This window comes from Camelus ferus, chromosome 1, assembly GCF_009834535.1.
Source record: "Camelus ferus isolate YT-003-E chromosome 1, BCGSAC_Cfer_1.0, whole genome shotgun sequence".
Taxonomy (NCBI): domain Eukaryota; kingdom Metazoa; phylum Chordata; class Mammalia; order Artiodactyla; family Camelidae; genus Camelus; species Camelus ferus.
In genome coordinates, this window is record NC_045696.1 from 44,820,561 (window position 1) to 44,846,814 (window position 26,254).

A 26,254-nucleotide genomic window follows, 5' to 3' on the forward strand; every position below is an offset into this window, starting at 1 on the left:
CTTTCGAAAATCATGTCAGACAAATGTTTCTGTTTATCCTTCCTCCTCAAAGCCAGAAAACGAGATTTCATAGTAAGCTGAGTTTAGTTCTTTACAAAGGGAAAATGCCGTAGAAAGCCATCATTTTCTTCCTGTGACCTTAACTTACATTATCGACTCCTGTGGGGAGTTGTCAATTAAAAGCATGGAATTTACACAAATCTAAATCTTGGAAATCAGCCAGCAATCTGCACCGAATATGTGGGAAAACCTATTAAATAGCTTTTTAACCTTTATTACTTACCATGTTTGATTGTACAAATCTATATCCTCAGGAGACATAGGCAATGCTAATTGGGATTCATGTGAAGAAAAGAGCAAAAACCTGTTTCAACCTATGTAAAATTTTTGGTACCTCATTGAATACTTAATGTGGAATATACCAGAAGCAGGCATACTGAACAAGACCACTGAACTCAGTCCAGAAGCAGAATTTTACTACTCTGCTCGTTCAGGAGCTCTGACAATTTATTTGCTATTCTCAGTAATTCACTACCACAATTATAAGATAAAATTCTCTAATGCTGTTGAATATGACTTTAAATGCTAAAGCAATACAATTAGCACAAGCTGTTATTAACAGAAGCTCTCTGTGAAAACAATGATGATCTTATTGGCTAAAAATCTTTGTGATATATTTTTTTCTAAGGCATTTTGAGGACTATCAAAGCTATTAAGAATTTGTAACTTGGGGGTTGGGGAGTGTTATCAAGGACAGCTTTGATTATGTCAAATCAAGAAGTCTTTTTGTTGTCATGGCATTAAATTATTTGCAGAAAACAAATTTAATAATGTCACAATAGCTATGAACTTTCTGAAGACAGGCTCTAGTCTAAATTCGAAAAGTTTCCATTACTTCAGATGATGCAATTAAGGTCTTTTGTGAAGTGTTGTGTCTGCTTCCTGTTGATAGTGTTTTCATGAATACAGTACAGCTGTTGTCTTGCTAAAATAATTAAATCATGTTCACAATGCAACTTATATGGCAAAATGCACAGGAAAATGTAACTTTTTACCATTCATACTCTTAAGTAGTTAAACCCCAGATTTTGATGCTGAGGAAATTTTCAGAGCCATGGAGCATAAGTGTATTCATCTTTCCTTTGCATTACTTTAACCTGGGGGAGTATTCAAATACTGGTTTCTTCCACCTACCTCTTTAGTTAAGCTGGTTCCCAGGTAAAGTCCTCAGGATCTGGATACAGACAATGAACGAACTAATGCTGTAAATTGAATTGGGGAAGAGAAACAGAAGGAAAATAATAATCTACTGATTATTTTCATTGTATTGATTAATTGTCTGAATGGATTCTCCTTAAAGACAGGGCATCAAGGCCTTGATAATTAGGAGAGAAGTATGACAGTAGGAAATAGTCAATTTTATGAACTTCAGCTTACATAAATTATTAGTTACATGAATTGCTTTTTATTTTTATAATGAGTAAACTGTAGACTATGAAGGAAAATAAATGTAAGTATTTTCTTTAGTCTCTTTCACTATGAAAATCTATTTTGAAATAAAATATAGTATTTTTTTTTTCATGTACAAATTTACAATTTCTGGTTCAGCATATTCCCACTGCCCGCCCCCCACACAGAGCATGATATGTTTTTAAGTGTTTTTATTTGAGTGTCCCCACGAAGGGACCAGTGTCTTGGCACGTTGACAAAGACCCCGCGGCCCAGTCACACTCATCACTGAGGAATGATGGCTTGGTAACACAGAGCTCTGCTGCAGGACAAATGTGTGGAAATCTCAGTCTCATTCTCAGAACAAATAATGTGAGGAGAGTTGCCAAAGAAACCCTAAATCCCCATGCTTTCGGTGACATTTCAGATGTAAATCTAGGTCACTGCACTGTTTTGCATGTATGTTATATTCCCTTCAAAAGCTTTTTTTAAAGCAAAAATAGCTTTCGAGGGGGAGACAATGTTAGAATATGGATTTCCAATGACCACAGTCCCTATCCCTAACCCCCACTTTGCTAACTTCCCTAGGATTTCAAGGAATAGTATATGGTCTTCTGGAATGTTCAGTGCAAACTAAAGAATATGGGCTGTGAGAATATGATCCGTAGAGTTCCTCCCAGTGCGCGGCAGTGGGGCTTTGTTTTACCCATTATTGTTAAACTCCTGCAGCCTTCAGGGTGCTGCAGCGAATTCTGAAATGAATAAAATGTAGACTTTCCCTTCAAACAGGGTGCAGCACAGTGGAGAAATCACGCTGATAACTTCCCCCTTTTTTGAAAAGATATTGAACTTTTAAATACACGAATAAATATATATGTCTAGAATTTAAACTCCACGAGAGCAGGATTTTTTTTTTTAATCAGTTGCGTGCCCTAGAACAACGTGGGCACTCAGTAGCCAATGAACGAATGATAAAACATTATAAATAGTGAAATATATATACAGAAACAAAGGAAAAACAGTGTAGTTGGCTCTCATTAATTTTCAGTGAGTTTATATAGAGCATCGTGTGGATATACACTGATTTATATTTCTGTTTTAATGAACATTTAGGTTCATCCAGTTTTTTAATATTCAAAATAATGCTGTGTGATCTTTGTATATAATCATGCACTCGTGCAAAAACTTTTTGTAGGATGGATTCTCACTGGTAAAATGACTAGATCAAAGGGTATTCGCATTTTAGAATTTGATAGATACCATCAAATTGTGCTCCCATATGTTCTACTCAATTTAGAATGAACGTCAAACATTCATTTTTTTATTCAGAGTTACCTTTGACAATCTGATGAAATCTTTGAATTCTCTTTCTGTAAAAACAGATGTTTTAGTATATCACAATTTGGGGTTTTTTTAAATAACTGTAGAGGATTTATAGACACCCTAATGTCCATTCATGGATCCCAAGTTAAGAAATTCTAATAATCACAGTAGAATCTGTATGTTTGCTAATTTAAAATTCACAAGACATTGCTCAAAAATAAAATTAAGGGTCACAAATTAAATCATTTCTGTTGCTTTTAAATCATTTCTAAATAAAATTTCTGCTAATAATTTAAAAGTGACCCCAAATGGAATCAATGGAATCCAAATGCTAGTGTTGATGATAAATGTAAAGAAAAAGTAAAAAGATCTAACAGTTTATTGCATTTTATTAGGAAAATTTTATGTGCATTTATGAATTTGGGAAAACTGGCAGTCTTAGGACATACTCCTTATGAAGATCAAAGATCTACTCTGCAGAAATTATTACAATAAAAAACGGAGTCTGCCAGGAGAGAGAAAACCAAGTATCACTCAGTGTGTCTACATGGTTCCTGGCTATGATAAACTGGTGAAGTAGTTCTCATCCTCCAATTTATAGAAACTTTTGTTCAGTGTTCAGATCAAATGAAATTTCCTCTAAGAAGCCTTAACCAATATCCCCATGCTCATTGCTGGAATTCTTTTCTCTGCATGGCCGTACCACTTGGTTTACCTATTAAGCAACTCATACAAATTCTGTCATGTTCCTGGAGGAGCAGGCCTTGTTATTTTACTATACGTTTCCCCTACAAAGAGTGTCTAGCTCTTTGCCTGTAGTAGGTATTCAGTAAATACTTGTTGCATGATTGAATGTATAAGTAGCGGACTTTTGACATAGGCCTTGAAGGATATGTAGGAATTCAGCCAGGGCAGACAGGCCCAAGGAACAATGATAGAAATGTAGCAGAGATGGGCAAAACCTAAACTAATGGGGAAGAATTGTGACTTATCTGTCCTCATAGATCATTCTGTGCTTAGAGTGTAATGAGGCATATGGTAAACTGAGAAGCTAGTTTTCAGCACAGTAATGTAAGTATTGGTATTTTTAAAACTGTATTGTTTTTACAGATCTCCCTTCTATGACATAATATGGATTATTACATTGACCTGTACTCTACTAAAAAGATAAATATTTTGAGCATTATAATATACCAAACTTGGAAGTCGTGTAAAGAACATATATTAAAACATATTCTTGAGTACTAGCAGTATTTTATAATTTAGTAAGAGGGTCTTTTTCCATCTAAATATTATTCCACAGTGGCATAACCATTTATCTAAAAGATATAATATAGTGCATTTAAGAATTGTAGGAACTAGTGAGAGAAAGAGAAAGGAAGCATTACTTTTTTTCGTATGCATTTATTTATTTATTTATTTAAGATCAAAGGGTCACACTCTATTGTTTTGTGGCTTATTTTTCATTCACAACAAGTCTTGATGAAGGAAGAGTTACTCTTTGTCTTATTCGTTGGCATTACACAGTTATACTTCTATTATAATATATGATACTTCTGAAAGGCAATGCAGAAAGTGAATTTTGAACAAATGTATTCCTACCTCACATCCAGCAAACACCCAATTTGGCCTCCAACTACCCAAGTTGATGAAAGAAAATTGAAAAAGAAAAAGGAAGCTGAATAACTGTTTTCTCTGTTTCTCAAAATGACATTAGATTCCATCAGATGTTTTCTCCCACCTGCCATGTATTCCAAGTTACTTGGGAATTATAGGTCCTTGTGTCACTCACACACACACACACACACACACACACACACACACACACACACACACACACAAAACAAATCTTACTTGTTATACATTACATGACCTTGACAAAAATTTTAAACTCTAGTGAACTTATGGGAGGTATTATGAGAAAAGATAACCTTGTGTCATTGAATTATAAAATTAAGTTTGGAAGACTCTTTAAAAGCATGAGCTTTACCCTCTGTTAGTAGAGCTATGATATTTTATCATATTAAATAAAACATATGTGGTATGTACCTTTAGATAGTATGTTTATCAGTACAGTTTGTGCTTGATTATAGTACATGAAGTAGACTTACTGAAACAGTATTTTTTTTGTAATTTCTTGGTTTGGATTGGATCCCAATATTTCAAAGTCAGAAACTAATCCTCCTATTTTAGTTTAACATAATATGTTTCTGCTAGGAAAACAAATTTGATAATAACCTGATGTTGTTATGTGCCGTTGCTGCCTCTATCCCTTCATTCATATTCAGTGATTCTTCAGTTCCACACTAAGATTCTGTTTTACAACAACGATCTCTTTTTTGGAAACTCTAGTTTTATTAAATGAGTGAAGCCAATCGTTGAAGGTCTAAACCATAGTTCTCAACTAGGTGGGATCTAGGGGAGCAGCTTTGCCTCCCAGAGGTCATTTGTCAGGTCTGAAGACTTTCTTGTTGTCAAGGCTGGGAGCGGGTGCTACTGTCATCTGGCGGGCAGAGACAGGGATGCTGCTGAACATGCCTAGGCCAGCCCCCGACAGTAAAGATTTATCCAGCTCCAAATGTCAGTGGTGGTGAGGCTGAGAAACACTGCCTGTTTTAATTAGAGTTGTACAAATCTTAATTCATTAATAAAGCACACAGGGACACTAGCATGTTTATCTGTCAAAAATCAGTCAAATAAATATGAAAGGAATTTCTAAGGATAACTCTCATTTTTACCTACTTTGTCCCCCACCATTCATTTGCACAAATAAAAATTTCTCTAAAATTTCTGTAGACCTGGAATTTAGTTCTCATGTCATGAGCTCTGAGCCAGTTGTAATGTGATTAACCCTTCTATGGCACCTACCAGACTTCCAAGCCTAAAGAAAAAAAATGCTTTAAAGCTGATGATGCTATTAAAGTATCAGTGCAATAAAACATAATTAACCACCCTAAATTACAGCATGTAAAATAGACTCCAATGAATTCTGGGGCTGCTTTATTATATATTATTTGCTATACTTCTGCTTGAAATGTGGGAGCAGATTCTGATTTTTAAGCAACCTCAACTCAAATGTCTATTTGTCAGTGATGCAAAGAGAATGATGACTCTGACCTTGATCGTCCTTAAGAATTACTTTATATAGAAAAAGAAATTCTCATAAATATGGCCAAAATTATTAGTTTAATTATTTTAATTAGAAATAAAAAGTGTCGCCTAACTTCAAAAGTTTACCAGAGTCTGTTTCAGTGCCTCTTTAAATTATTTGCTGTATAAAATGCATAACTATAATTATCTTGTATTTTATGATCACTTGCCTGAGAATTCTGTGTGTCAGAATTATCTGGTCAAGAGACTTACGCTCATTTTATTCCCACTGAATTCCCCTATGTAGCCTTTCTAGTTCTATTGGCTTTTTTTCATCTTTAGCTAATAACTCTTCATAAGAATGATTACATAATTGCACACTGCTTCTCAGATGTAATACATTTTCATGTTTTATTTTATATCAGGACATTTTGATAGCAACAAATAATTCATAATATTACCTTAAATTTTTAGTACACGCTTAACACAGAAAGTGACTTAGCCCAGTTTAGATCTAACATGTCCAGACAGAACTGCATACCCTTGTGCACACACACACATTCTAGTTTTTATATTTAGCCTCTTTGAGGAAGGACATTATAGACATTCTATATTTCCAGTAGTGTCCAATAATCTCTAGGCTACAAAACCATGAATAATTTAAGCAACTACTATGATAGGGAGAAAATTGCAGGGGAATTCTAGTAAACTAAATTTAATTCAGACCTGGCAATTCAAAGATGAAATCTCTTACTTCTGTGGAAAGTATAAACAATTACTTGTGTTGGCAGGTCTTTGGGTGTCACTGGCACTTCATCTCAAAGACGGAGACCTCTCTAGAGATCAGGACACTAATTTATCACCAAGTCACAGTTGTCTTTGCAGTACGTTATCCCTTGGGTGTTAGAGATATTAGCTCTCCCAGACATGCAAGCCCTAGTCTTTCTATCAGATGAACCTGGGGGTCATTATACTCTTACCCAAAGAAGAAAGTTGATGATCATAGCAAACTTGAAAATGATTTTTCAAATCATCACGACTGTGGCTCCTAATGCCATCCAACGGATGCCATTCCTTCTGCCCTCAGTCTGTGGACCAGGGCTTCTGTCTGTAACTGCTGCCCTTTTACCTACTGCCCTCATTAGTGTCACATGTCTTATTTCCCTCGTGTTTGCTATGCTGTAAAGAGTCCTGTCCTGGCTAATTTTAGATATCAAACTGTCATGTCACTAAAAGACTCAATCCATAAATGTGCAAATACTTAAAAAAAGACAACTCTCTGCTTTGTGGTCATCACAAATAAGTAAAAAGGTATTTCATAGTATCATTGGCAAATCACAGTGCACCATCAATCCTTAATTTCTCTTGCAAGAGACAGGAGAAATGTTCTCTCCTGTAGTTTCATCCATAAACTCATAAAAACGTTTGCTTTGTGTTAGTTTGTCTTCACGTAAGAAAGTGCCATCCAAACACAGATCCATGAAGACGATATATGACAGCCTTTACAGTATGTGGCAGGATTAAGGATTTTCAAAGTTCCAATGTTGTCAACTCCTCCCTGATTTTCAAAGATGTTAATTTAATAACCAAAATGGAAGAGACTCCACAAGATTCAAATGAGAAATCGTCTTATTAGATGCCCATTAAGTGCCAGGCATTGTCCCTGGGATACAGAGATTAAAAATATATGATCCCTTCCCTGGTGTAACTGCACTTTCATTATGCTAATACACTGTGTACTTGAAATTCACACAGCTTCAAAATCAGTTATAAAATTTGGTGTATATATAGTGCATTAAAGTTCTATATGGAAGAGGAAAGAAAAATGATCTATAAGAAAGAGCAAACCATTATATTTTTTGAAAAAGGAATTTTTTTGTTTCCCTGCACCTAGCAAAGGACTCACCTCATTGGTACCTAAGCTCTGTAAACTGTTTTCATTCCGTGACTGGCCACGAGAGCACCGTCAGTTGTCAAAAGAATGTGTGTTTTTATAATGCTAAGAGATAACTAGAGTGCATGTCCTGCCATAATTTATAGAATAGATCCAGATCATCTTGGAGTCATTATGTAGTCAAGTGTCTTGCTATATATACTATTGGAAAACAAAGTATTAAATCACAAAATGGTTTCCATGTCTTGGCAGAACTGCCCCTGTGTAGTGCATGAACAGATCTTAAAATACATGCTAGCATTTCCACATTTGGGATCCAAAGTATTGTAGAAAACAAGTGAAATAAAGCAATTTCTATTTTTTTTAACATTTTTTATTGAGTTATAGTCATTTTACAATGTTGTGTCAAATTCCAGTGTAGAGCACAATTTTTCAGTTATACATGAACATACATATATTCATTGTCACATTTTTTTCTCTGTGAGCTACCATAAGATCTTGTATATATTTCCCTGTGCTATACAGTATAATCTTGTTTATCTATTCTACATTTTGAAATCCCAGTCTGTCCCTTCCCACCCCCCACCCCCTTGGCAACCACAAGTTTGTATTCTATGTCTATGAGTCTGTTTCTGTTTTGTATTTATGTTTTGTTTTGTTTTGTTTTTTTAGATTCCACATATGAGTGATCTCATATGGTATTTTTCTTTCTCTATCTGGCTTACTTCACTTAGAATGACATTCTCCAGGAACATCCATGTTGCTGCAAATGGTGTTACATTGTTGGTTTTTATGGCTGAATAGTATTCCATTGTATAAATATACCACACCTTCTTTATCCAGTCATCTGTTGATGGACATTTAGGCTGTTTCCATGTCTTGGCTATTGTAAATAGTGCTGCTGTGAACATTGGGGTGCAGGTGTCATTTTGAAGTAGGGTTCCTTCTGGATATATGTCCAGGAGCGGGATTCCTGGGTCATATGGTATGTCTATTTCTAGTCTTTTGAGGAATCTCCATACTGTTTTCCACAGTGGCTGCACCAAACTGCATCCCCACCAGCAGTGTAGGAGGGTTCCCTTTTCTCCACAGCCTCTCCAGCATTTGTCATTTGTGGACTTTTGAATGATGGCCATTCTAACTGGTATGAGGTGATACCTCATTGTAGTTTTGATTTGCATTTCTCTGATAATTAGTGATATTGAGCATTTTTACATGTGCCTATTGATCATTTGTATGTCTTCCTTGGAGAATTGCTTGTTTAGGTCTTCTGCCCATTTTTGGATTGGGTTGTTTGTTTTTTTCTTATTAAGTTGTATGAGCTGCTCATATATTCTGGAGATCAAGCCTTTGTCAGTTTCATTTGCAAAAATTTTCTCCCATTCCATACGTTGTCTTTTTGTTTTACTTATGGTTTCCTTTGCTGTGCAGAAGCTTGTAAGTTTCATCAGGTCCCATTTGTTTATTCTTGCTTTTCTTTCTATTGCTTGCGTAGACTGCCCTAGGAGAACATTTTTGAGATGTATATCAGATAATATTTTGCCTATATTTTCTTCTAGGAGGTTTATTGTATCTTGTCTTATGTTTAAATCGTTGATCCATTTTGAGTTGATTTTTGTGTATGGTGTAAGGGAGTGTTCTAGCTTCACTGATTTACATGCTGCTGTCCAGTTTTCTCAATACCATTTGCTGAAGAGACTGTCTTTATTCCATTGTATATTCTTGCCTCCTTTGTTGAAGATTGGTTGACCAAAAGTTTGTGGGTTCATTTCTGGGCTCTCTATTCTGTTCCATTGGTCCATATGTCTGTTTTTGTACCAATACTATGCTGTTTTGATGACTGTAGCTCTGTAGTATTGTCTGAAGTCTGGGAGAGTTATTCCTCCAGCCTCTTTCTTTTTCTTCAGTAATGTTTTGGCAATTTTAGGTCTTTTGTGATTCCATATGAATTTTACTATGATTTGTTCTAGTTCTGTGAAATATGTCCTGGGTAATTTGATAGGGATTGCATTGTATCTGTAGATTGCCTTGGGCAGTGTGACCATTTTAACAATATTGATTCTTTTAATCCAGGAGCATGGGATATCTTCCCATTTTTTTAAGTCTTCTTTAATTTCCTTAAATCAGTGTTTTATAGTTTTCCATGTATAAGTCTTTCACCTCCTTTGTTAGATTTACCAATAAATACCAAAATAGGTATTTTATTACTTTGGGTGCTATTTTAAAGGAGATTGTTTCTTTACTTTCTTTTTTCCATTTATTCATCATTAGTACAAAGAAATGTAACTGATTTTTGAACGTTAATCTTGCAACCTGCTACCTTGCTGAATTCTTCAATTAGTTCTAGTAGTTTTTGTGTGGATCTTTTAGGGTTTTCTATATATCGTATCATGACATCTGCATATAGTGACACTTTTACCTCTTCTTTTCCAATTTGGATCCCTTATATTTCTCTCTCTTGCCTGATTGCTGTGGCTAGGACTTCCAAGACTGTGTTGAATAGGAGTGGTGAGAGTGGGTAGCCTTGTCTTGTCCCAGATTTTAGTGGGAAGCTTTTGAGTTTTTCACCGTTGAGTACCATGAAATAAAGCAATTTCTTAACTGTCTTTGGTTTGCCGGTCTGCAGCCACATGTCTAAACCCTCACAACTTTTATTTTAACAAGGCTGAAGAGACTATTTATTTATTTACAGTCTTATGCTCTTTACTGGTTTAAAATAAAAAGAAATTAAAGTTAAAGTATGGAGGACACTGAACAATTAAAAATTATTGATAAAAATTGTAAGTTTCCATTATAAAATAAATACATAATGAACGGTTTTAGTAAAACCTTTGTCTCGAATAGCAAAATGAAAACACATTCTCATGGCTTATGTTTTGTATTCTTTATTTAATATGCTGGAAACCAGTTGTTATGTGGCATTTTTACATGAAATTTGTGTTCTTTGTAATGTTTTTGTTCACTGGAGTAAAATTGCTTTAAAGAAAAGTAGCTTCCTCAATTGACAGAATTTTAAAATAGGAATTTTATTACCTTTTTCTTTATTTACTAATGTTAATGATTTTATCCTTACTTGACATTTTTGTACATATTGTGATTGATGAGTAACAGTGAAAGATAGTATCCACCCTGTCTTTTTTCAGAAAGTCCTATGATGGTCTTATTTATATGTTGCAAATTGCCTTAGCTTTGCATTTTAGCACCACCTGGTGGACAAAATATCATTTTTCCTCCACAGTTTAAAATAGCTCCATCACACTGTCTCCAATTATGACATATCTTAACAGATATTTGATTGTAAAAATATTTAACCTTAAGGATAATTGTAAACAAAATAAGGTAAAGAGATCTGAGAAATTTCCTAAGTACTATACTATTGCCAAGTTAAATGCCTGTTTTTTTTTTAATTTCATGAATATATAGCATGCTTTTGAATAGCGTGTTTTTAATATATGCAAAAATGTGAGTACTGCTGACAACTTAATTATTTATCATTTATAGTTTTTCTCAATAAAGAATTAAATAAGACCAGGAAGTTTTCTGTACCTTAGGAGCAGCTATAGCTAAAATTAGATTGTCTACCAAAAATGCAAGGCAATCACTTTGTAAACGCTTTCCAAAGAATTTTCATACTACACATTCTTATTGTGTTAATATTTTACGTATAATTCAAATTAAAACTAGTGTTTTAACCATTGCTCCTCTAAAGTAGGCCATTTTCAATGCTCATTCTCCTACTTGTCATTAAAATCCAGTTGTAGTCTTTCATGTGTAAGTTCTTAGTTATTTAATAGTTTAAAAAGTTTTCCAGAAGTTAAATTTGATAATATTTTCAAATGAAAGACACAAGTTTATTTAAAGCTAGTTTTGAGAATTTTAAGCATGTCAATCTTTGTATAGCCCTACACTTCCATGAAATACAGTGAATTTTTTTTTTTAATGAAATACAGTGGAGAAAATACACCCTCGAATTCCACTCTGTTCCTTTGTCACATGCTACTTATCTATTCGCTGGCAAAACGGGAGGGGTCTCTAGATTTGAATTGTGTGACATTCAAAGGCTTAGTAGCTAAATAAGACCTGTTGATATTTAAATAGGAAATATGTTCTAACCACATACTTGTTGCATGCCATTTAAGATAAAATTATAATAATCTTCGTTAAGACATACATCTTGAACTGAAGTTGTTTACTTTGTTACTTCAAGGAAACACTTAAAAATCTCTCTCTTTTTTCCCCTTTTTTCTGAAGGTCTTGGATGGTATACTGTAAACTCAGCGTATGGAGATACCATTATTATGCCTTGCCGACTCGATGTACCTCAGAATCTCATGTTTGGCAAATGGAAATATGTAAGTGTGACCTACCTTGGACTTGGTTGATTGCCTCTAGTGTTTGAGAGAAAATTCCTTCTGTGAGTAAATGTGAATTTCAAATGAACATAATGGCAATATTCAACTGTGGGTATAAACGTAGGAAGGTAGAAATAATGTGTTGAATATGTCAAAAGAATAATTCCTGAGTCTTGCATAACAAATGCTATTTTAAAGTAAAACCAATAAACACGTAATTCTTAGATCGTATTAGTCTGCAGTATTCACGCTGAAGTGTTCAAGGCAGAAGAAAAGGTGGAGTTCCAGAGCAGAATTAGTGGAAGATAGGACAGAACTTGGGGAAAGACAGCAGCCTTTCTCTACGTACTTGTTTTGTTTGGTGTGGTTACTGCAGAGGCACAGTAGCCAGAACACCCAAATGCTCACTCAGAATCAGTCACCTGCATTAGAAGCCTATTTCTGGTACTTGGTCTTAGAACTGAGTTGATGTGGTTGGTCCTTTTTAAATTTAACACTGCTTATTTTATTCATTTCTTGCAGATAACAAAATCATTTTCTCAGGTATCAAGGTATAGATGGGTCTGGAAATGGAGGGTAATATCGCAGTAGGTGAGGTGGAAAGGCTAGGTAGCTCTGACTGATAAAATATCCTAATTTAATTGCCAAAACCAACAAAAGGTGTCTGTGTGGCACAGTTTTCAAGAGACTCCCAATAGTTTGCAAGATTAAAGCTGACATGTTTCACGGAACACAATTGGCACATTTTCCCTACTTCCTTGAAATGTTAAAAGGTTTTTGAATAGGAAAATATTTGATGGTCAAATAACTTTTCAGAAGTATTTTTATTGCAATACTTCTCAGAGCCTTTGCTATATTAAGATACATTATGAATTGTCTGAATTTGGCACATTTCTTAGGTTTATTGAACCACACCATTTTTTCCTCTCAGATACCTGCAGGAATGAATTTTCTGCAGAATAGAAATGTGCAAAAGTTAGACCCGAAGGGTGGTATGACACAGGTACTTTAAAATAGGGGTCTGGCTGGAGTCAGTCTGACAAGTTCTACCGTGTACTCTCTGGGGGCTTCTGGACAAGTAGATTAATCCCCATTTGATCAAGGATAAAGTGAGAATGATGATGGTCTTCCTTACACTGTTGTGAGGGTTACATGCAGTGACTCTTATCAGAATACTTCTCTGGTTCTTGGCACTTGGTAATTGTGTGAAGAGGGTAAGCTATTAGGACGGTGGGGCTGCTAAGCTCTAGTAGGGGCAGCTGGAAGCAGGAGGAGGAGAGGCCGCAAGCACCGTCTGTGCTCTCCCCCCATCATCCAGCTCACAGCAGGTAATTCTGAGCTATTTCTGGTTCCTGATAAAGATGGGAAAATGAAGGTGAGGCCTACGTGGACAAAGTCTGTCTGTACCCCTAAAATTCCAAAGGTCTGGGAGACTACCATCTAATTCACCCTGGAGTCAAACTTGGTGCCTAGAAAAATGGAATACAGGTGGTGAAAAACTTCTGTGATCATAGACGTTCCCAATGATAGCCCAGGGAACAGTTTTCACCCAAACTGAAGTGGCACAGTGGCAGTGGAAACAAGCAATAGTGGCCATTTTCAAATCGTTACTGAAACAGGAAGCTTCAGGAATAAACTGATGAGATACATGTGAGGTACCACATGCTCTAGAAGCAGTATGGATTTGCAGACACAGTGCACAACCTCTAACTGGTTGTAACCTGAGACACAGAGCAGATTTGAAAGGAGTGAAAGGGCGCAAACACAGAGGAAAGATGGATTCCTTTCTCCCCTACTGCACGGTAACCTCCCCACGAATGGAGATCACAGCTCCCTGTGCAGCCTGCCCACCCTACTCCCACCACCTCTTCACCAGCACCGGCTTCTCTCTTGCTGGTACAGAAGAGGCATCTCTGTCGAGAGTGATATAGTGCAGTATTAACGGAGCCAGGCTGTGAAGCTCCAGTCTTGGCGCTGCTGAGATACACTAGCTGGGGCCTTAGACCAGCTATTTAACCAGCCTCTGCCTCCATTGTCTAATCTGAAATGGAGCCAATGTTGTAAGTCTAGTTTACAGGGTTGTTGTGAGTATTACATCCATTAATGCATGGGAAGCCCAAAGAAAGTACCTGGTATATAGTTACTAATTAATAGCTATTAAAGTTTGATGACTTATTTCTTGCATAAGTGAATAAATATGGAAATTTAAGGTACTAGTCTAACATATTTCTCTTAATGAAGGAATGATGCAGGGCAAGGATTTGCGTTGTAAACCTGTGACAAAATCCAAAGGTTTAGTGAGAATAGTATTGATGTATTCAGATAGTCAACCAACAAGAACTCTTGGACTCCAAGGTTAGCTTAGTCATTGTCTTAGCGTGGGCTGCCAGAGCAAAATGCCACGGACCGTGCGGCTTAAACAACAGACACTTACTTCTTGCGGTTCTGGAGGCTGGGAAGGCCACGAACAAGGCACTGGCAGATTCCGCTCTTGGTGGGGCCCCTTCCTGACTTGTAGAGAGCTGTCCTTTGCTATGTGTTCACGTGACCTCTTTGTGCTCTCATGGAGAGAGCACAAGCGAGAGCTAATGTCTTTTCCTCTTCTTATAAGGGCACTGATCTCATCACGAGGGCACCATCTCCGTGACCTCATCTAAACCTAACTACCTTGCAAAGGCCCTGCCTCCAAATACCATCACAGTGGGGATTAGGACCTAGACATATAAATTTGGGGCAGGACACAAATATTTACTCCATAACAGTATAAATATTAATATATTTTTAAAAATATTACCCCCATAGCACCTTGGAATTTGTCATGCACTTTAAAACATTTTATCAACAAAGGCCTTGCAAAGCATATAGAAGACAGATTGGCCCTTATTTTAGGTTATTGCTTATTAGGTAAGAGAATGTTTGTGGGAGCAGAGGAAGAAATGAAGTCTGTGTCTCAGTGCTCTGGCATAATTGTGTATGCCAGATTATGTTTTCTTTTGGAATGAGTTTTTATATAAAGCCCTTTGAGCTAACTTTTATGACTCAGGTAGCAAAACTATGGATTTTAGTGATTAATCTGATTCTGTTCCTTAATGGACGTGATCGTTTCACAAGGGCAAATACTGTTCCTCCATGAAGACTCATTAAACTGTGTTATGTGTAAAGGTCAGCTCTGTCAATTCTGAAAGGCGTGGATGTTTAAAGTATGCAGATCAAAGTAATGAACATGCAGAAGATAATTGCCCAAGATTTTTAAATGAGTGTTTGCAGCTCAAGTGTATGCTTGCTGTGATAGTTAGCTGAAAATCATTTTGTAACATAACACTAATAGGTTTGTTTTCATCCATTTTCTTCTTTCATATCAGACATAAGGCCAGCCCTTGTCAGTTTCAAAACAGTTACTAATTCTGTCCTCCAGATGCGAGAAAAGCTCAGATTCCTAAAGCTCTGTCCTCTCATTTTCTTATATTTCAGTTGATGCCAGTAAAAGAACTTACGGCTTCTCCTCTTGTGAAGAGTAGTTTTCTCTTCCAAAGATTTATGGGAGGCTCATATCCAAACTTCTTCTTCTTGGGCAGAACTACAAATATTGGTGGAATAATATGGCCAAGGAAATTTTGTTGTTCTGGTTGTCATCCTGAGACATCTGAATACGCCTGTTTTTAAAAATGTATTATTATTTTAATCTTTAGGAAAAGCCGGATGGCTCCCCAGTATTTATTGCCTTCAGGTCCTCGATGAAGAAGAGTGTTCAGTATGATGATGTACCAGAATACAAAGACAGATTGAGCCTCTATGAAAACTACACCTTGTCGATCAGCGATGCAAGGATCAGTGATGAAAAGAGATTTGTGTGCATGCTAGTGACGGAAGACAACGTGTTTGAGGCCCCTGCAGTGGTCAAGGTGTTCAGTAAGTAGCCCGCAGTGCAGCTGCTAAGCAGGGTTGACGACTGGTGCTAGGAAATGTTCTTTAGAAAGAAGGCTGTGAACCCTGTGGTGTCTCCACAGCAGGCGTCTATGTGAGAGGACTTCTAGAGATCTTCCTTCTGCTCGTGCATGCTGTCAGTGAGGAAAACAAAAATCCTTGAAATTTGAATAGGAGTTTTGCAGTGAGGAACTATAAGAATATTCTATCATTTTGTCGGGTGAAATTTCCTGTGATATGAAGTACTACTAAATGAAACCTGGCCTGTGACATTTACTTTCACTGACATGCACAAATAAATGTTCTGTGATATATGTATACACACACACACACACACACAGATACATGATATATACACGTAATCATACGTATCATGCCTACATATATATGTACATTAGGCTGAATCATACATTGTCTTTTGATATATAAAAATAGCAAAATACAAGCAAGAGATATAAGCCTTCTACATATATATGGACACACACACACACACACACACACACACACACACATATCCTGACCTTTAATGCTTAATGTTTGCTGATTTACTTCTTGAAAGTGTTCCGGTAGTTTAGAAAATTGCCCTGAAATAAAGAAGTTCTCCACACGCTGAGTGTGTATGTGAAATACATCAAGAGGAAAAAACAGAGTAGGGGTGGAAGAGAAGGTTGTAGGAGAAACTTGGAGTAATTACTGCAAGTTACTTTGCCTAATGATAATACATAGTTAATGTTAGTGTGCAAATGGCTATGCAGATGAATGACTTGAGAAGTTTGAATGAAAACACTTCATCTTTTAATAGTCAAATAAAGAGTCCCACCCTCATTACATCATTGTATCTTAGAAATTAGAAGGAGAAAAATAGGTCTCAAAAGTTTTAGAATGCTTGTCTTTTTTAATTGGGGAAGAAGACCTCGATTTTCAGTTTTCCCCTCTGCTTTCTGATAACTTGACAGCACCTAGAAATTATTAAAATAAACAGGGAAGAAAGAAACCCAGAGGGCCTTGCTGCTCCAGCCAGTAACTGGATTTTTCCTGTTTCTCTTGTAATAGCCTATGCAGCTAACTGGGACGGTCCCTTAAGCATTTATATGGACTTCAAAGCTCCTGTGGGCTCCTGACAAGGATTCAAAGAGTGCTTATACTATCAAAGGAACCTTTGTTCTCCAGAAGAACCTTGTAAAAGCATATTACACGTTTCAGTTGATTAGCTTTCAGCTTAGAAGGCACTTTCCAGAAGCCATCCACTCTTCTCAATCATTTTATGAATCAAACTAAGTACCAGGGTTTTCCCGGTCATGTCCCATCACACTGAACACACCAGATAATTTGCATCCTGTATTTGCCAATGTCCCATGTACTTTTTCCCTTTCTTTTCTTTTGTTTCACTTTGATGCTATTAGGAAGATGGATGATGCACTGCTAGAAACATTTTCTAAAGAGAGCAACCAAAATTTTTTAATGAGGCCGTGACGTCATAAATAGAAGTATACAACAGGAACGTACTGAGGTACAGAGATTAAGTCACAGCACTCTAAAGGTTATGTGTATTGATTTGTCACCTTCAGTTTTCTCTTGTTACGATGTTAAAATTACCAAATATCAAGGCAGTGTACAGGAAAGTTGAGAAAATCTGGGTTGTTCCATTTAGAAGAAACATTTGTGACAATTTTCAAAATGTAAGTTTTTAAAATACCATACTGAACAAAAATTCAGTTGGCCGAATTCAATTAAATCTGTCAGCTGTTTCAGAATACAGAGGATTTCTATGATTGTGAAAACAAACTCACACCCTGCATACTATCAGCACCCCCTACCCTCTTCTTTCTTGAATGTCATTGAAAACAAAGTGATTCTCAGAAACGGAATTTGCATTCCAGGCTCTGAGCCAGGGATAATTTAAATAGACAAGTTACACACTAATGAAAATGGGGTTTTATCCTGGAAACTGTGGGACCCTCCAAGTCCAGTTAGATGAACAGCACAGCTCACGATAAAGGGCGTGTTTGCAAGAGTGTATAGGGGCTTTGATTTTTCAAACATCATGAATTTACTTTGGGTCACTTTTAGTGAAGCAAACAGCAGCTGTGACATGGAGGCTTCGTTCTCTGCGTGTATATACTGCCGTCACTTAAGAGTTACTAGGCTCGTCAATCAATCCTCTGTCTCCTTCTGTCGAGTCACCTAGCAACAGGCACTGTGTACCGCAGAACAAGTACGGTTAACGTGAGCTAATCGCAGATCCGCGTGTGGCAGAATACCCTCCTCATGAGCAAAGTCACACTGCTTTTATTCAAACTAGAGGCCGTGACTGATGACTTTATTACCTCCAGTGTAGGTTTGTTTATTTGGCTTTAAGCTATACCTCAGTTAAAAGGAATCAGGTCCATAAAGCAGCCCAACTCCAAAAATAAGTCACATGCTTTGTCACCAACATGGCTTTTTTTTTTTTTTTTTTGGTAGTTGAATGGCATCAAAATCAAACTATTTGCTGTCTGCATTTAATACACATTTGAAGTTAATAAAACCATCCCATAGCAAGAGAACTTTAAAAGTTCCCAGAGATTCATTCCAGTGATGGTGCAAAAGTCTTAGAAGTCAAATAGATTGACTTAGAACTGAATGGCTGTCAGTGATATAAGTGGAAAAAAATCACTGAACTGGTCATTCAGGAGATCTGGCTCTGTGAGATCCGCTGCTAATTCTGACCTTGGATGAGTGGTGTCACCAGTCTGGGGCTGCAGTTCCCCCCTCACCAGTAAATGAGTGCTTTGATTAGGCGGTGGTTTCCCCGCTCTGTTCCAAGGATCCTCCTGACAAGCTAATGAAAGGGCTGAGCGGGGTGAGGACCTGCTTCTACTCAATTAGCTAGAATTCTACCCACTGAATATTTCATGGTATTTTGTTCAGGAGAAAGACAAACAAACAAAAAGGAGATGGACTCTAGCTCTAAAAAAATAGCATTTGCTATTCGTTCATGATATTTTGTTCAGGAGAAAGACAAACAAACAAAAACAGATGGACTCTAGCTCTAAAAAAATAGGATTTGCCAACCACAGTGCAACATAATTATCTGCTTGGGTGTCTGTGGTATTAAAGGAAGGCTGCTGCCATGACTTGGAGCCTGCTGTACACCTGAACCAACCAGCTCTGCTCTCAGTGCTCTGGTTGGCTTCACCCAGTTATTTCAGAGCTTTCATCTGGAGACTGTTCTCATTGATTTATCAGAACTGAGGATCCCTTCTCCCACACTCCCTGTGAAAGTTATTCAACTTCCAACTGCAAGTAACTTTTTTTTGGAATAAAGTAAGCAGAAAGTAAATTTACTATTTAACCAATGGGATCTGCACTGTATATTTTATTTCGATTCTTTAAATATAAAAAAATACCTTTTCCCATCTCATGAGGACAATAAACTACGATTTCACACTCACAGTGGTTTACTTAAAGTACGTCACGAGGTGATTGCTGACAAAGTACCGAGAGGACCCCTCTCGACTCAGTGCACAGTGCACCTGTGCTTTCTTGCTCTCCTCCCATGTCAAACAGCTGTCCTCTGCGTGGTTTCTGATAATAACTTTAGTACATTGTGGGTGATATAGAGCAGTTTTGCATTCATCACTCCATCTTCACCTGGCTATGAAACCCTTGACAAAATTATTTTAATAATGCAAATAAATTTGGGGCATGACTTTTGCTTTCAATTCTGCACTTGGTTATGAATCCTTGAGTCATATTAAGACATAATTCACGAAGTTTTTTTTTAAAACACTTTGAATCAATATGCAATTTTGCTAAAATAGTATGTGTCCTCTTTTATTGTCCTCTAACACTCATTGATTGTTACAAGCTAATATAAGAGAAAATTACATACAAAGTATGTATTTAATATAGAGGGTTTGAGACAAAAGTTTGAGGAGAAAATATCTCAAGAGAAATGCAATAGATATTACCGTTACTTCCACAGTACCTGCTATGACTCTTTTCTAAATAGAAAAATCAATAACACTACAAAGAGGACTAAATTTTCAGCATCTTTTCATCAGGTTTCCTTGGGTTTGCTACAGTTCTATTTTATTGAAATAAGAATAAATTTTAGGAAGCATTTATTGAAACAAGGCACATGCGGCTATGTGGGAAGGACCAACAATTGTAACACATCAGTACTTATGATTTTATGTGCATTGATAAAACATCACAGGGTTTGCAAATCAAAGAAGAGGAATATATTCTACATTAGAGGAAGTGAGTATGTGTCCAACTGAGTTGATATCTGATTTTGGTGAACTAGAAATTAGTGCAACTTAACAAAACTGCTCACCCACGCTTTGTGTTAAGAGTGTGATTTGGGGGAAGGTTTTTCAAATCTCTCTATATATTCCAGGCATAGATATTACTGAAGAAGAAACAAAAAACTATTTTTTTCTTGTTCATCTTCGTTCTTGATTAACCACATACATTAATTTAATATCTTACCTCTCCTCGGTTCTCATGGAGGTGTCACTGAATAACTGATTTTAGTTCCCAGAGAACTTTGGTCACTCAAGATTTTCATTCTGTTTAAATCTTTTGAATACAGTCCTCTCTCAAATGTATTAGACATTTGCCATAAAACATTGAATGCTGAAGAATTCTTAAAAGAATTTAATGTTTTATCAGTAACTCAGAGTTGTAATAATGAACATTAATGTGAAGTTATATTAAAATAGTGGTAAATAACATCAACACTTTCTGATATTTAGAAGGCTTTAGTCCTCCACCATAAGCTTCCCAGAAGTTGCTACTTATTTTGAGTATTTTGTCAGTTTTCTTTCTAATTTCTTGGTCACATTTCTAACAATCAGGTAGCCAGGTGTCACTTCTTGTTTGTCTTAATGTAATTGTCTATGGTATGCCTATGTTTTTATATTTCTTTTTTCCATTTTTAAAATCTTTCTTACGTTTTCTTTCTCATCTGTGTGTTTAGAATATAGATAACCCCTCTTTAGAGACTGTATTAAGAGAATCATATTTCTAGAATTAATAGTCAATAGGCCCTCCAATAATTAAAGTGCGAGTTCAACACATAGGCAGATTCACTATTATTATTCATTATTCTGATTTCTAATATAAAATAATTGCACAGGAGAAAGTAACTCTGGATGTTAACCTGAAGTTTACATTATTTTTGCATATAGGTTAATGATACCCATTTTGCTGTTCCAAAAACATTTTGTCTTCATCTTTGTTTCCCTGATGGTCTGGGTAGTTAACATGTCTGATAACTGAATTTCAAATTGAGTAAAATTATATAAAAGCCAGTTTAGTTTGATAATCAAAATTAAAAGTATGGAGACGGTAGACAATAAGACTATGAAAGAAAGAATAGCTGATTTTTTTTATTTTGCCTATTTGTTTGAGAATGGAATAGTTCTCCATGAGACTCACAAAAATCAGTGACAATGAGGCAATATCCATTTTCTATAGACTAATTGTTAAAGCTAATTAAAAAGTAAAAAAAAAAAAATCCATCAATGATAGATAACAAGTAGCCAAGAATAAAATAAGTTAAAATAAGTTTAAATGTTACCTTGTTGCTGCAATTTGTAATCAGTTTTTCCTGAAGCCTTTACTAGAATTTGTGCTTACAGAACTTCTTATGTTTAAAATGCTTCTGTCCATTATCTCAGGTTCCAAATTTGAAAGATTTCCTCACATTTATAGATTCATGATGTAAGTTCACTTAAAAGGTAAAGTTTGAGATACCTAGGAGGCTTGGGCTCCTACATCCCTTAACTACTCTGTGTTTCCTATGATTTTAGAGCAGTGATTCTTAAACTCCACCGTGTCCAAGAATCCCCAATGGAACTTGTTTTTAAAAAGTAGATTTACAGGATTTTCCCCAGATATTCTGATTCAGTAGGCCAGGTAGGACTCAGAAATAATTTTAAATAAGCACCCCTGTGATTCGGTTTTATGTGGATTCAGGTCTTCATCTAGGGAGTTGGAAATTGTTAAGTAGAAAGTGCACATGGTAATCATTTGCAGATAATACATCCTCTTGAGTACATTAACCTCTGTTTACTATAAAACCGATGCACACTGTTTATAAAGCATCCAGAAAACATTACCAATATTTTATTCAAAGGAGTAATAAGCATTTAAAATAATATTTAATGTAATAAAACAAATATTTGAAAGGGGTAGACTAATCAGATTTCTTAACTATAGATTATATGGGAAATCTGTTCTTTATTTTGTTGTTGATTTTTCTACTCTGAGTAAGCAAATTATTTTTCTATGAACCAAATCACAAACATCCATTTTCTTCTTCCATGGGTACTTAAAATCTTTCTCTACTTAACTTTAGAGCAACCATCTAAACCTGAAATTGTAAGCAAAGCCCCATTTCTCGAAACAGAGCAGCTGAAAAAGGTAAGAACTTGTTTTGATTAATAACCTTTACTTAGCCTGGTGTTGAATGCCTTCTCCTGGCCTCAGATGCCAGGACAAATTTGATAGACTTTGCTCTGTGGAGTTGACAATGTTCCAGGTGCCAGTCAGAAAGTCTGCACAAGGTAGAGTGATGACACAGACGAAGGTGTTGTCATTTCTGAAGGGAGAGGCGGGAGGAAAGAGTAAAAAAGGCATAGGTCTTTCTTGTTTGAATAAACTGAATAACATGAGTAGATTCTCTCTAGACTCAAGGTATAAAGGGCTTTCCAACAATATGAAATAATTTGATGTAAAAGAAAATGGCATTTGGGAAACATTCCATTATTTGCATTGCTGGATTTGGGGGTGTTCAGCCAGTGGGCAAGTGAGCGCAGTAAGAGATAAATCTGGAGAGTTAAAGAAAGGCTGGATTATGACAAACCGTCTGTCATATGTAATGTGTGGTCTTATTCTTATGGACAAATTAAACTACTGAAAAGTTGAAGTAAAGGGATAAGAGATTTGAACAATCACAGTAGCAGAGGTTTGAAGGAAGTCTGTATTGAAGGAGGGATAAAACTGGAGTCCTATACAGGAGCACATCCCTTGATTAATCATCTCGTTTTCACTAGCTAAAATACCCAAATTTTCCTCGGTTGGGAGAAAAGGCAGATTCAGAGTTCTTTGAATCAGATTAAATTTGACTGCATAATATTATTTGATAAACACTAACAATTAAAAACACCTGTGAAGGAAAGTGGTGGGTACTATAGAGCGTGGTAAGTCTGTGTTGTCTGAAATATACACAGCATGAAGCTGGGGAAGCAGCCCCATTTTAACACCATTAATGATTCTTGCATACACAGATTTGCAAACCAAGGTAATAGCCAATGTTAATGTAGTTATGTTATTTAGTTAATGTTAAAAACAAATACTGTTGAAATGAATTTGGTAATGCTTTTAAATGAATGTGACTTTATTAATGGTGGCAGCATCTATTGCATCTGTTTTAAAATGGACAAGACCATGATTTTAAGTACAAGACATTGTTTTTATACAAGAGTCTTTAGTCAGTGCTTGGAAAATGAATGGATCAGGGAACCACTGGAATAACTCTGCATCGCTTGAGGAGCCTGGGGCTTTGAAATGGGCAACCCCTGATGGAACCAAAGTTGTAATATTATCTCTTTATTTTGCAGTTGGGTGAGTGCATTTCAAAAGACAGTTATCCAGATGGCAACATCACATGGTACAGGAATGGAAAAGTGCTGCAACCCGTTGAAGGAGGTGAGCAGGAAGTGGGCAATAAACTCAGATGACCTGTTTTGACTTTCTCTTGTCTAAGCATTCCTTAGACTATCCTGAGTCTAAATGTGTGGCCCTCTTTTGATCTATGACTCTATACTTTGTTACTTTAAGTATCCATTAAATCATTAAGGGATTTAAAAAAAAAAAAAAAACAAGAAACCGTTTTAGACTTTGTGCAGAAGAATCAAGAGCAGAGAAAATTATTTCTGTATATGGTATGTTCTAGAAGTTAATTAAAGTGAGTGGGAGGTAGAATTCCAGGATTCTATTTCTGTCCATGTCTGATTCATGCTTTTGAAAAGACATCTACCTCACTACATGTCAATTTTCCCTCCTGTTAAATACAGTAAGGACAAAACCACTTCTCAAAGTTGTTGTGACATTTCATTAAGGGCTGTGATTTTCCGATGAAAGGTCCTACCGTTAGTGTTCTTTATTTTCTTCAGCGGCGGTCATAATTTTTAAGAAGCAAATGGACCCAGTAACTCAGCTCTATACCATGACTTCATCTCTGGAATACAAGACAACCAAGGCTGACATACAAATGCCATTCACCTGCTCTGTGACATATTATGGACCCACTGGCCAGAAAACAGTTTACTCTGATCAAGCAGTCTTTGATATTTACTGTAAGTAACTCAATATATAATTATGCAATTTTAATGTATTAGAAAAAAAATATTCAAATGCTATTTTAAGTCCTAATCCAAAAGCTCTTTGGAATCTACTTCCAAACACCCATCCCTATTCCATGGTACCCAAATAATCTCTTCCTCTTTGCAAGACCTATAGAAAAAATACCTACCCAACTTATATATTTCACTCTCCACTTTGCTATTTATAATCATCTCTTCTGTATTCCTCTAGACACTAAGTTCCTTAAACACAAGATTTCTAACTTAGTCTGATTTCTTCTGGTGGTCCTCAGCCCTGGCACATAGCCATGGATTTTGTAGGAGTTTAAAATGCCATCTGATGGTTTTCTGAATGAGTGACAGATGAATAGAGGCTGATGACTGGATGGTTTTCTAGATATAGGATTTCCATTTTAATAAAGAGATTTATTTTAATAATGAGATCAATTCCATAAATTAAATAGAATGTTGAATTCCAACATGTTTTGATTAACTTTATTTCATAGGCTTGAAACATAGAATATTAGACGACAGAGGAACTTTCTTGATCATCTGATCTAATTCCATTATTTTACTTAGCAGTAAAGTGAGACCTAGAGACTTGCCCTAAATTAGCTGCAGCAACCTGATTAGAGTCCTCTTCTCCAATGCTATGCTCTTTCCTGTAAGACAGGAGGCAAGATAACAAAATGACTAAGAGCAAAGATGCTGGCAACTCAGTCCCAGTGCTGTCTGTTCCTATGTGTTTCTAGAAAAGAATCTTAACTCCTCTTGGTTTCAGTTTTCTTATTTTGAAATAAGAAAAATGTAATACTTAACTCATGATGTTGTTATGGAGATTAAGTGAAATAAAAAATCTAAAATAGCACAACATATAGCACATTAAATGCTTGTTATTAAGTACTATTGTCGTGACTATTATATAATCATTATTACTTCATAAACAGAGAACTAGAGATATCTTTTGGGGAAAGATACAAGGAAATTTTGTTATTATTAGTTTTTAATGAATCAAAAATTCTCGCAGTCCTGCCATATGTTGTAGAATGACCCAGTACTTCTACACCTATTTGAGAGAAAGAATAGAAATGCCCATTGAGCCTTCAAAGGGTTTTATCTCAGCTACATATCTACTTTGGTTCCATAAAGTACAGAGCCTTATATAAGAGGATAACTGAAATTCCACTTGCCCTAACAAGAATGGGTTGTTTTGTCTTACACGTTGTAAATAAGTTTCAGCTTGATTTAAAAGCAGGGATTTAGAGGATTTCATCATATACAGCTTATCTAAAATCAAACTATTATTTCTGTATGTGAAAGCAGAATCCTGTCTGTTCAAAAATATTCAATTGAAAATAAACTATTCTGGTGTAAGTACAGGAGTACAAGATAGGAAAGAACATCAAGATGAGTGAAAAGGATTGGGAAACTGGCTTAAGGAAGAATGGGAATGTATGTGAGCATCAGACATGGGGAGACAGACAGTTGGAAGAGTCCTTGGATGAATAAGAAAGAAATGATTTTCCTGTGACTGGCTGTGTAGGGCACATTTGGCACAGCTTTTGAGAAGGCACAATGTATGTAGTGCTAGGCTTCATGACAGAGACTTTAAAGTGTTTAAGACATAGTCTGACATTTAAGGGGTTTATTATTCCAATAGAGAAGTAAGACACGCGTATCAGAAGGCAATTGTCACTGCATGGTTGCAAGTGGTAAGTGCCACAGGGACTCAGTGAACAGTCCTAAAAACGCAGGTGTCCAAGGACAGTGACTCCCAGACTTCAGTGTGCGTGAGACTCACCTGGAGGACATGTTAGAGCACAGATTACTGGACCCAGCTCTAAGTGTTCTCATACAGTAGGTGT

At 36.2% G+C, this 26,254-nt stretch overlaps 1 protein-coding gene across 2 annotated transcripts in view; it reads left to right on the forward strand.

Annotated features, from left to right (window-relative positions):
• ALCAM (activated leukocyte cell adhesion molecule) overlaps positions 1–26,254 on the forward strand; it is a 188,670-nt gene that overhangs the window by 126,251 nt on the left and 36,165 nt on the right. For both annotated transcript variants that reach the window (XM_014564247.2, XM_014564246.2), the window contains exons 2-6: positions 12,008–12,108; positions 15,798–16,017; positions 22,382–22,446; positions 23,646–23,733; positions 24,201–24,383. In XM_014564247.2, coding sequence (XP_014419733.1) covers positions 12,008–12,108; positions 15,798–16,017; positions 22,382–22,446; positions 23,646–23,733; positions 24,201–24,383 — 657 coding nt within the window. The remainder of the gene's footprint in view (positions 1–12,007; positions 12,109–15,797; positions 16,018–22,381; positions 22,447–23,645; positions 23,734–24,200; positions 24,384–26,254) is intronic.